The 12,435-nt window shown below is 41.2% G+C and overlaps 1 protein-coding gene across 1 annotated transcript in view; it reads left to right on the forward strand.

Moving 5' to 3' along the window:
- Nucleotides 1-333: 333 nt before the first annotated feature.
- Nucleotides 334-12,435, forward strand: part of akap12b (A kinase (PRKA) anchor protein 12b) — a 40,222-nt gene continuing 28,120 nt past the window's right edge. Inside the window, exon 1 of the mRNA XM_076083627.1 lies at nucleotides 334-602. Within this exon, the coding sequence (XP_075939742.1) occupies nucleotides 465-602 (138 nt within the window). The 5' untranslated portion in view covers nucleotides 334-464. The remainder of the gene's footprint in view (nucleotides 603-12,435) is intronic.

A 12,435-nucleotide genomic window follows, 5' to 3' on the forward strand; every position in this document is an offset into this window, starting at 1 on the left:
CCCTCATGTGTCAGTGGTTTACAACTGCTCTAATTCAATTTACCAATCCCCCACGATAGATCTAATTCCTGCTGAATACGGAGAAGCGATGCTTCAAGCTATAAGGCTTTTATTACATTCACCAATTGTCGTCCTCTTCTCTCACTCTGACGGTCTGTCCTCCATCAGCACCGTCTCTGATGCTGCAAGGCGTGCCGCGGCGCACCGGTGCCCCATGTGATACTGAAGGGAGGAGGAGGAGGAGGAGGAGGAGGAGGCGGGGGTGTCCTGCAAAAAAAAGTGAGCTGGTCCTCACTCTTCACATCACTCCAGATCCAGGCCATCCCGGGGCGGAGCTGCACTGTAGAGGTCGTCGTTTGGACGCTTTGGATACTCGCTTGCTGTAACCCCGTCGTGCCATCTTGGAGGGTTGTTGTTGTTGTGTTTTTATTGGAGTCTGAAGTTCATCTTTGTGATCGTTAACCATGGGAGCAGAGAACTCGGTGCAGCGGGACGGGAAGAGCCAGGAGGAGGATGCCTCAGCCTCACCTTCTGCTTCCGCCGGGGAGCTGAGTGCGGAGGTGAATACGCTCCAGGAGGGAAGCAGCGTCCTAGACAGCAAGGTACGGCCGACACCTAATCGTCTGCTGACATACCTGTCGTCACCCCCCCCCCCCCCTCCCCCTCCCGCGACATTTGCAATGTCCCACTTTGTGCGCATCCGTAACGTGGTGCAGCGCACTGCCTCCATGTGCGCCTGTCGCTGTTTTTTGCTGAGTAATGGTTCGAGTTGTCCGCAGTCCCGCAGTAATAAAACGAAAGCTGCGAAGCCCGGTGCCGATTTACATCCAGACCTGGGCTCAGCGACACTTTGAGTCACGAACTACCACAATCACGATTTTTCCTTTCGACCGCTTTGGACGTGAGATCAATGAAACATTATTGAAATAGGCTGCAAGGCGTTTAACATTTGATTTAATAACAGGTTCACCTGTGACTCGTGATTGCACTCCTTATCTGCAGTTGTGTTTGTTTACGTAATGATTCAAGTTTTGCATCATTTTCATAACTAAATCAAAAATATATTATTTTTATACTATATTTGCATATAGTATAAAACATATTAACCACACAGACAATCATAATTGACATAATTGACAGATGTGCAGGGCCAGAAAAGTGTCGTGTAGCTTTTTTTAAAGAGTAAACTAGTAATATATAGAATTCTATGAACATGAGAAAATAAACAAGAATTTGATATACATGTATTATATTGTATGTATTGTTATGTGATAAAAATGAACTTCAGACAGAATAAAAGAGCTTTACATCATAAATACCCTTATCACAACACCCACTTACTCAGTCAGTGTATTTGGAGGGGGACCTTTTCAGTCTACCAATGTGTGTGTGTGTGTGTGTGTCTTGACACAATGAAGAGTCAGAAAATTGACAGCTGGCAGCCTGTTTAACAGTCCCAGTAGCAGCACAGGACACTGTGAGCACTGTGAGACTTTATTGATAAAGAATACCAGATTATAAACTTGTTTTATGCTCAATTTAAAGGATACAGCAACTGAACTCTTGCATATAAGAGTGAACACGACCTGGGATCTTGCTGACTCTGCACTGTTACCTCGCTGTAAATTTGCTCAGCGTCGTGTGAATAAATATTTGGAAGGAGCCTGCTAATGACTAGGCATGTTTCGCCACCTGCTCTATTCATGCCTCATATAACTTATTGGATTTCGTGGCCCGTCTCTCTTAGTCAAAGGTCAGAAAAAAGGTCAAAATGACACTGAGGGAGACATTAAGAGAGACAGAAGGCACAGCGGGCTTCAGCATTTGGTCAAGATAGTTTTCTTTCTTAAATGTTGCAGAAATGAATGTTGACATGTTTTATATGTCAGGTAATGAGTTGGAATAAAGTTGACTAAGGAGTTGAAACACAGAGGTGGGTGATAATTTACACTGTATGCTTTATAAACAGTCAAACCTGACGGGGTCATTTTTGACCCCAGAGGACAACAGGTGTGATTATGTGCTGCCATTAGAAAAATTCAAATGATTCAAGAACAGCATCCTCACTAAACTTTGATATGTACCTCTCTGTGATAAGTCAAATAGTAAAAAATAATATAAAGTCAAAATAATTAATTGTTTCATTGTATTTTCACTCAAAAACAGGGTCTACTTTTATGTAAACAAGGTCTATTGGCCCTAAATTCCAAAATGAAGGGAACGATTTGTGGTAATGTGTTGGACTGAAGTAACACTAAAGGTGTAAAACAGAATTGATTGACAATTTATACTATATGCTTTAAAAACAGTCAAACCAGGTGGGGTCATTTTTGACCCCAGAGGACAACAGGTGTATGGCAGTCGGGAGGACAACACAAGGGTTTTAAGGATGTGAGATGTTAGCTTGTGTTTTTACGTGCTGGCCTGTTTGTGCAGTTGTTTTGCAGTGAATTGGCTGCTTCTGTCTGGCGCTTGGATGTTTTGACAAGCTTTGAGTTGTTGTCATCGCAGTGGCAGTGTTTTCGCTCGTACTTTACCAGTTACACTGGAGTGTATGATAAAATGTTTCAGAGCTGCTAGTCCGACTTGAGTACGTCTATTGTGCTTTGTGATTCCAGCTGTGGGCGGGGAGATACAGTTTGTGTGTCTAGACAGGTTGTTAGTCAATGACTGCGCTGTCCTGCTGCCAGCTTTAATAACAGTCCTATTGTTTGTTTGTTGCACTCACTGGAATTCACTCTACAAATCAATACAAATAGGCAATGTGAGGGATTTTAGAGGCATATTGGATAAAATTAAGCAATATTAGTTTGGAGGATTTCCCTTTTATGCTACTTTATTCTTCAATTCCTCTGCATTTCAGAAGGAAACATTGTGCTGTTATATTGTGTTAATTGTTCATGGAAGATTAAATCGGTAGTTCTCAACCTTTTTGGTGTGTGACCAAAAAAGAATCAGTGAGTAGTTGAGGCTCCTTGTCTATGAGTTGTTAGCAGTTCCACCAAAGAGACATTTTCTCTTTGGTGGAGAGAATGTTTTGATGGTGGCAGACAGCGGATGGAGCCTTCCTGCTTGACACACAGTCACTAAATATCCTCCTCACTCCACGGAGGAATTTTAGCAATATCTCTCTCTTCCCCACCGACCCGCCTTCCTCATACCTCTGTCAAGTGTTATCAAAATAATCACATTAACGTCATGATACAAACGAGTCTTTACATAGAATCTGAGTTACTTTCCTGAAGGTTGTAAAGCTGTGACCTACAGTACATAAAACACTGTATTAATGCTGTACAAATACGTTATTTCAGCTCATCTAAATACTTAAGAATCTTTTCCAGACATTTTGCTTTCATTCCCAAAATGTTGCCTTTTCCCATCAGCTATAGCTATTATGAATACAAAAGGAGACAATTTGGCCTCAATCAACTCATGTAATCTGTTTAAGATTCTTAAATACATTACTTTAATCTGAGTTTATTAATGGAATTGTTAGATTGTATATAGACATACTTTAAACATGCTGCCATGACCTTTTTGTAATCTGTGTTTGTCTTTCTGTCTGGTGTCAATACTAAGCTTTTATTTCCCAAACAGACATCTAGCGTCACAAATTAATATCTGAGATCTCTGCTCTCTCTAAGAAACCTGTTCCAGACATGACATGACATGTGTAGTGTGTTGTGTTCATCACAAGTTGTAGGTTTCTGTTTTCAATCTTTCAAACTCTTCAAACATGGCCCGTTAAAGATAGAGCTGCCAAGCTTTTTGCAATATTAGGCATTTGTTACATGATGGTTGATGTGAGCCGTTACTTATAACGTATGAAGCTGTGAGACATTTTTCTTCTTACTGCAACAGGCTGCTTATCTTCACTTCTTACAAAAGTATCAGGCTGGAATTATAGTTCTGCGATTGTGTAAAGATGCACATAAACATCTCTGCAGATCCACACAGAGAAAGATGCTATGGGTAACTGTAGGTCGCAGATGTTTACAGAGAAGCACTCCTACTAAATCACGTGGCCGGTGTGACCCAGTGTGTCCAAAAAAGCAGATTGGTGAGAAAAGTTTGAAAAAAACAAAAAAAATGTAAGTAAATATGTAAGAGACCGTATCGCAAAACATCTCTAAACAGCAACCATGCACATTTGTATTACATGCAGATAGAGAGGCATGTCACAGTCTTAAGCGTGATTTATGCTGGCTGTTTATGACGACACGACATCAGACACGGCGATGTCATTGCCCGACATTCATCCCTGCAAAAGGACTTGATGTCGTGGTTCCAATGTGGGTAAATAAATGTTGAGCAGAGCGTTCACAAACTGTAAACAATTTGCATGCTGTACGCTAAAAGGTCCTTTCTTTACTGGCAGTGTATGGGATTTTATAGACGCTTAAAGACAAATTTAACACTAGGCTAGGTTCCACTGACCCCCACTTTCTGGACACCTCTGAAACACTGCAGCAAGGAGAGAAGTTAAAAGACTGGCGTTGGCAAAAGAAAAGATTCTCTGCAGGTGTGAAATCGCTCCTTAATCTGCATCGAAAATCTTACGGTAATGTTACTAGAGTGACATTTACAGACTCACAGATAGCTACCTGACTCCAATGATCAACGTCAGGTTATGTAATGTAATGTAATGTGTGCTAATTAAGGCTGGTGCGTTCCTGTATAATGAGCTGCAGCTGATCAGATGCTGCTGTGGCTCTGATTATCCTGTTTAGCAGAGAGAGACAGAGGGTGGAGGGGGGGGAGCGGAAGGGGTCAAACAGAGAGTCCATTGAGGATGGGCCGGGACTGGGACAAGCCGGGGGCCCCTGTGTGCACCGGCCCAAAACAAGAGGAAGGAACCAACAGGGGAGGGGGTGGAGCAGCGTTTTGTGTGGGAAGAGGGGACGGGTGTGGAGCCCAGAGGGGGGGGGGGGGGGGGGGGGGAAACGAGTTCTAGAAAGAGAGAGAGAGAGTTAGAGAGGGACCTGCCACGGTGACATAAAGGCAGATGAATCAGCCGATTGTTCCCTCAGTCCTCCCTCCTGCCTGATTCTAAAAGGACACCGATGACAGAGGTTGAGTGAAAAGGGGTGCAGGTAAAAATAGAAGAAGAAGCTGTCGTGTGTTTGCGTGTGTGAAGGTCCAGAGACGGGAACTCCTCTTCCCAAAATCAGATTGCAGATCAGAACCAAAATAACCTACAAATCAATTTGTTTCCCACTCAGCAGTCTTAGCTTACTGCTTTGTTTACTTTCAATCAGTTATTTCCAATCATAAAGTCTATGACAAGCAAGGAATTGCAGCGTCTGTGTAAGCAATGTGAAAAAATATTGTAAAGTAAATAGAAAAATAACGACTTCAAAGGTTGTTGGTTGGCATGCCCTGAGCTGTGTTGTGTTGTATGAGTCCTAGAACGCAATCAAACTAAAATGTTTGTTTTAGTTTTAGTGTTAGCAAAGAATCCCCATGTGATGAACAGGCCCGAGACTGCTTACACGTTATGAGGAAACAGGCAACTACATGCAGAATATTAGAAAATAATTTACTGTTATTTACCAGCCAATGATAGTTTACTGCTCCAGAGGTTTATCTGTGTCGACCAGCACTTAGAGCAGTTGTGTTTATTTGGACCGTGAAAGCTTTGTCCATTGGGATAAATTATACATCTGAAGTCACAAAATTTGTAAAAATGTTCCGAAACATTAACTGACATACATCCACTGTTGAATGTTCCACAGCAGATCCATTACCACCGCTCTGTAAACTGTAGTAGAAAACTGGAATAATGAACTCTCCATGACGATTATTTTTCTCTTTTCTCTTGTTCTTGTCGAAGTGCAACAGGAAGTGGCGCTCTGCTAATGAATCTGTCCCTCGACCAGCTTTCTATTGTCCATCTCTCAGATTTACTGCCAGTAAAAAACAGACGTGTGATTGAGGATGTGAAAAAAAGCTGAGCTCTTTTGTTCCTCTCCCCTACAAATTACATTTCACCCCAATAATTTGATCTAATGATGAGATCACAGGACAATATAAAATCCCAAAATGGCATCAACATCAAAATGTTACATAATGTTACATATTCTCTGGTCTGCAGTGCTTGTTTTTGTTTACACAGTGCCTGTGCTCTGTTCCCAGCTCATCTTTTCCATCTCCACTCAATTGGTTTGACTCCAGTAACTTTTTTCATCTTTCCACAAAACATTAGAAGTTAGACGACACTGACTACAGTAAAAGAGCATGTCATTTATGTATTAATTAGGTTTATAGACCTTTTGCTTAAAAGATCTGGTTCTAGCTGTTGGTTTGTTCAAATGCACAAAACAAATTATTATTAGTTTCAACTTTGAACTCAGAAAAAATCTTAACGAGTGTTTAATTTTCCTATGACCCTGCAGTATTTACTATATGTACAGTATGTATGCAGTGAAACTATAAATCACCACATTACATCCTGATCCATGTGATTTCGGGCAGTGAGTCTCAACCCGTGGGTCATGCTAGCCACGTAAATCTGAGGAGTGTGAGATGACTTGCAGGACAGAAAAGCTTGACACGACATGTTTCTCAGACTATGAAAGGGTTAGCTCTGTATTTTCTATTTCCTCTCCAGACACACTCTCGGTTTAATGACGTTAAAAGAGGGAACGAGAGACTTGAAGCGATGCCAGAGAGATGAAAGCAAAGGAGACTGTTTTCGGATATTGACGTGTTTCCTGTGGTGCCGTACTCATGTTGAGGCTTTGCTCGGAATTGCGTTAACACAAATTGGAAAACGCTTTTATTCAATTTAGACGGTACTCTTTTGCAGTGCACAATCTCACATGACCATCCAGTATCAGTGTTTCTCCTCAGTATTGATGGCGGAGGTGTGAGGAGGGGATTTCCCCCCTGAGAAGCATTGGCTTCTTGTAATGATGTGCTATTGAATATGTGAGGTCTGGCCAGCAGGGCTCGGCCTGTTCACCGCCCCCACGGGGACTGTTACAGCTCCTCTGTCCCAATCAATCATTATGATTGGAAGACTCTGCCACATCAGCGTCTTTATCAGAGTTTTTTGTGCCCTCGTGCAGCAGAGGAGGCTGGAAGGCTCTGACATTCAAATGATGAAGGAGGATACGTCTCGCTGTATAAGTAGATTGTGTTTCAGTTAAAGATATTTACTCCCTTATCAATGTTTTTAAGTTGGAACTGATGAGGCACAAAGAGTCTCGTGGGTTTTGCATGTTCAGAATTGAATGTCTCCTTCTGTTTAGGTCTCTGCTGAGTCCTCCACTGCGACACTGTGCTCAAAATGGCATCTTTTACCTCTATTACATCACAGGCCTCTGTGGACTTGCTCATCCATTTTCCCTCTACTCTCTTTCGCCGTCTTCTATTTTAGCTCCATGATTCATCTTTGTATCTTTCCTTGCACCTGTTAGCTCTTCGCTCTGCACTCAGTGGAAACAAGAGTGAAAATGCACCACGCTTATCCATTTTGTTTGACGTCACTTCTTGCATCTGCTGAAACAAAATGGCTCTTACATAATGCCCAGTTTGCTCCAGTAAGCCAGGTATAACCTTTTCATGTATACAGCGTCCAACAAGCTTTCATACCTAAACAACAAAATGGTCATTTGCCTTCGAAATCGACCCCATGTGAGCAATTTCTTATCTGGTGTCATTGTCAGCAGAAAGAAAACAAAATAGGTGTTTTTTCTGTGGAAGTATGAACCGTTACTGTTAATTACACTTATTATCTTCTAGTGGTTTTTAGCCGTCATCAAACTGCTTCACGTGCTAGACCACCAACATTTGGACTTGGAGTATGGCCAAAATCCACTTGAGAGGTGTATTAAATTGCCCTTGAATTGTATCCGGAAATATGACACTTGATATCACAAGTGCAAAAGGAGATAGATTTTCCGGCGTGTTACTTCCGCCGTTGGGTAAGAAGAGTTATCATTCTACAAGACTACAAGAGGTCACAAATCAGGAAAACATCAACATTCAATCTAACGTCTCATCCAGTTGATTCTCTGTTGTCAGCTAAAGAGCCTTCTCCTGGCATTGTTGGGTTTTCTGGCTCACGTAAGGTAATTTATTTAGAGGTACGCTCGTCCCCTCTGTGATGAACTTGTTCACCTCGCTCGCTGCCTTCTGTTGCTCTTTTTTTTTCCACATCCATTTTTCATCAGCTCTGGTCCTGATGCAGCACTAACAGCATCACAGAGCACAGTGGAAGATGTGTGAGGTCACGATGTGTGTGTGTGTGTGTGTGTGTGTGTGTGTGTGTGTGTGTGTGTGTGTGTGTGTGTGTGTGTGTGTGTGTGTGTGTGTGTGTGTGTGTGTGTGTGTGTGTGTGTGTGTGTGTGTGTGTGTGTGTGTGTGTGTGTGCGTGCATGTGTGTGTTTTGTACCGGTGTGCTTACAGTGCTGGTGGGAGTTGGAGCATTTGAAGGACAAACTGTGAATCATTGCCTCGGTGCAGCTGCTCTCTTGGTTAGTATATTCATACAGGACGGTGGAGCCGCCCTAATCTCTACAGTTGAGGTGCTTGAGATTTACTGTGTTGACCAAACGCTTGTATATCACAATCCCCGTCAAATATCAGTAAAACCCATTGACCTGAAAAACATACAACAGTGGTGAAAAGTATGTATTCAAGTTCAATATAAGCTGTCTATTTGAGTATTTCCATTTAACACTGCTTTATACATATACTCCATCACATTTCAGGAAACACATTGTAACTTTTAGTGCACTACCTTTGTCTGAGAGCTATAGTTAGAAGTTACTTTGCAGATTATGATCTATAATAAGGATATAGAATATGATGCTTTGTGCTACTGTAAATACTGTAAACTATTATATAGTTAAAATTCAACCAGATACAACCTAGAATGCTGTTCACATATAAATGCATCAAATATAATATACCAACAGTATAATATAGAGCAATAGAACACGCACAGGGGCCATTCTGCTGCATAATATGAGAACTTTTACTTTTGATACAGGTACCTTACATTTTGCTCAGTACTAATACTTTAGGTTAGCGCACAGGACGTACTTTACGGCTCTAACTGGCATGAACAGCAAAACAGATTCCAACTGTAATTGGAAGAGTCGTGACTAACCTCACGAAGTGAAACCACATACTTTACTGTATGTACTGTTGCTGTTGGACTCTGTAACATGTGCCTGATGATGCCCAGCTGTCTCAGGATAATTAGGAACATTGAAGTGAATCAGGCGGTCACTGCTTCCACATTTGAGGTGAATGGAATTGTTGTTTTACACTGCAAACAACTGCCCACTGCTTTATTAAAATAATGACTACAGGCCTAGTTTTCCATTAACTACCTCCTGGTTTCAGCGTACTTTTATACATTTTGTTTTCGGGTTGTCGTGTTCGTCCCATTCTTGTGAATGCGATACCTCAGGAACACCAGGCAGAAAATTCTTCAAATTTGTCACAAACATCCACTTGGACTTATGGAGGAACTGATTTGATTTTGGTGGTCAAAGGTCTCTGTGACCTCACATGAGACAGTTTTGTCTATAGCTGAAGAATTTATATGCTAATAATGATAATTGCACACAAATGTGTAATAGGATAAACTGATGAAGTGATAACATTTTGTATAGACGTGGAGGTAAACTCCAACTTGACTAGTAAGCGAAGGGAAGCAACCATGAGGCGGTAAATCTGGTTTCGACTAAGTAATTGCATTAGTGGATTAAAGCTCATACTGTTCCTGCTCCGCTAAGCCGACAAATGAAAGTAATGAGACAAGGAACACTGAGGAGTTGGTTGTTCTGGCAAGAAAACATACTTCTGTTTAAAGCTGATTTCTTTCACATGTCTCTCTAACTGTGTTAAAATGAAATGGCACCCACAACAACCCACAATATGTGAGAAAAACTAAATAAAAATAACAAAGTAATAAAAACACAAGATTAAGATTTCTTCTGAAATTCCTCATGTCTGGCTGACGGGTAAATATCTGCACTAATGCACTAATCAATATGTTTACACCAAGAATGGATCAAACGGCTGCATGTAAGGTGAAAGGGGTTGCTGGTTCGATTGCGGCAAAGTGGAGCACCGGCTTGATCGTGCAATACCAACGTTTACACTGCAATGATGAAAAAATATATATATATTTTGTAATTGTTTATACAGTATAGTTAAGTATCATAAAACACAGCTGTTGAGAATTGTTGATCAGCTTGTCAGGTTGCACTTGTTTGACGTTGATAATAAAGATTCACCCCATCTCTGTATTTTGTTTTGTTTTCTATCCAGTCTTTACATTAATCCAGGAAAAATATAACCAACCCTGAACCTTCAACTTTTAACGCAAACTTCAAGTTCGCTAGTTTATTGACTTAAATGTTTAAAAAAAGGTATGACTGAAATAAATAGAATTGCATCTTTAAGTAATCAAATACAAGTCCAAACAGTATTTGATCACAAAACAATGCAAAAATACAGAACATGCATCATGTTGCGACATAGTGAGACTTAATTTTCTGTGCTGATCAATAATAACAAATAATAGTGCTTATAGATAGATCTTCAAGTGGGAGCATTTCGATTGCCTCTCAACGGCTCTCATCATGAGTGTTGAATACAGCTCCTTTAAGATAACGTGTCCAAATCCACTGATGCTAGTTATCTCTTCCCCTAACTGTATTTATTGTATTTTTAACCTTATTTCATGTCCCTCTTGCCACTGATTTACAGCCACGTAGTCCACAAATACCTAAAAACTGTTCTTCAAACTATTTGGATAGCTCCAAGTTGAAGTGACGCATTTGACCCTGAATGTTGTTTCTGTGCCAAATACTTTAAGCATATAGACATTAGTAGGGCAATAATCTAAAAGTAATTTGAGGCCTAAAGCCAGAAATAAGAGTCTGGTTTAAATGTCTCACTAATTAAAGCCATGTTTAAAGCGTTTGTATGCGTTCCAGACACCCTCTCTCGCACTAGTCATCTTCTTTTCTCACATATGACTCTGGAGCTTGTTATTTCAACCCAGTTAGAGACGCAGGCCCCTGGGGTCAAACGCTGGCCTGTGTGGCCTGATTATGATCGTGTCCTGGGGGGTCTTTCCTGCGAGCATGCAGGCCGTTGTTGTTGTTTGGCTCCGTTTGCTGTTCAAGTGTAGCAGCCGCACAGATGAAGGGATGGGGGTGATGAAAAACAGACAAATTGTGGGAGGTATAGAGACTTCGGGTTACGGGGTTAGTGATGCACTGATGTAGGTAGAGGAGGACAACCTGGTTTGATACGTCGTCCTAAAATGGCAGCTAACAGGTGTGTGACTCCATGGGGTCACTCAGTCTTTTGGTTTGTATTTCTTTCTTTCTACTCGGTCTCTTCCTCTCTCACACACAAACGTACACAGGCTCGAGTCTTTTTATCCCTGTGCTGTTTTATTTATCTAATTCAGTCTGCCTCTGGTTGTCTTCTCACGTCATGTATGTTAACCGGCCTGAAATCAAATACAGCTGACTGTCATGCAAACAGACTGATGTTGTTTCTAGGGCTAAACAGTGATGGGCCACAAAGTTATCATTGCAAAGAAAGATATATACCTTTGCATAGTTTCCAACGCTATGGTCTTTTATTTCATAAACCATTTACATAATAGGTCAAATTAAGTAGTCATCATTTCATGCAGTTTTTATCAATGAAAATGAATCAATTTTGTCAACCGGCATTTTGGGGCAACTGTTAAAGCAAGTTTAAAGCTTCTAAATGCAAATAGCAAGTCAGTTGGAAGTCTTCCACATGTCTGACTGTTGACCATTACAGTAAAATAACACAGTATTTGAACAGTGGTGCTGTGTTGGAAGTGTTTTATGAAACTGAGACCGAGTCCTTTCAATGCGTCGGCCCTAATGAGTCAATATTCCAGGTGTGCAGCAGCGTGGCTCTAAGGAAGCCAGTGTCGTGTTGGTGACACGTTGGATGGATTCCAGTGAAATTGTGTGCTTGTGTTCCCACGCAATGATGGAATATTACTTTGGCAACCCTCTCGTGACTTTCAAGGTGGCCGAAGCCAAAACTCTTTTAAAACTGTCATATTACTTAGTTTGAGTACTCTAATCCTGCACTGGTAAGTTGTATTTTTTATCATGAGTTGTAGAACACTTCTTTCCAGACTGGAAGAAGGACATTCATTAATTGAAAGATAAACTAATAGAAAAGTTGGCAGCCTCACTTTTGGACACAAACTCAGGGAGTGTGAGAGCTTTTTCCATATCAACCTTGTGTTTGTGTGTTCACGAGTGAAGAGTTGACAGATTTATTATTATTAATGGTTTATTTTTGCTTCAAACTGCTCTGGACTGCACACACACACAGGAGCACAGGTACTTACTGTCTGAGCACCTGAGCAGAGTTACAGGATTGTGGAAACAGTGAGAGTGCTCTTTGGGG

This window comes from Anarhichas minor, unplaced genomic scaffold, assembly GCF_050575085.1.
Source record: "Anarhichas minor isolate MPS153535 unplaced genomic scaffold, ASM5057508v1 ptg000136l, whole genome shotgun sequence".
In the NCBI taxonomy this organism is placed as follows: Eukaryota; Metazoa; Chordata; class Actinopteri; order Perciformes; family Anarhichadidae; genus Anarhichas; species Anarhichas minor.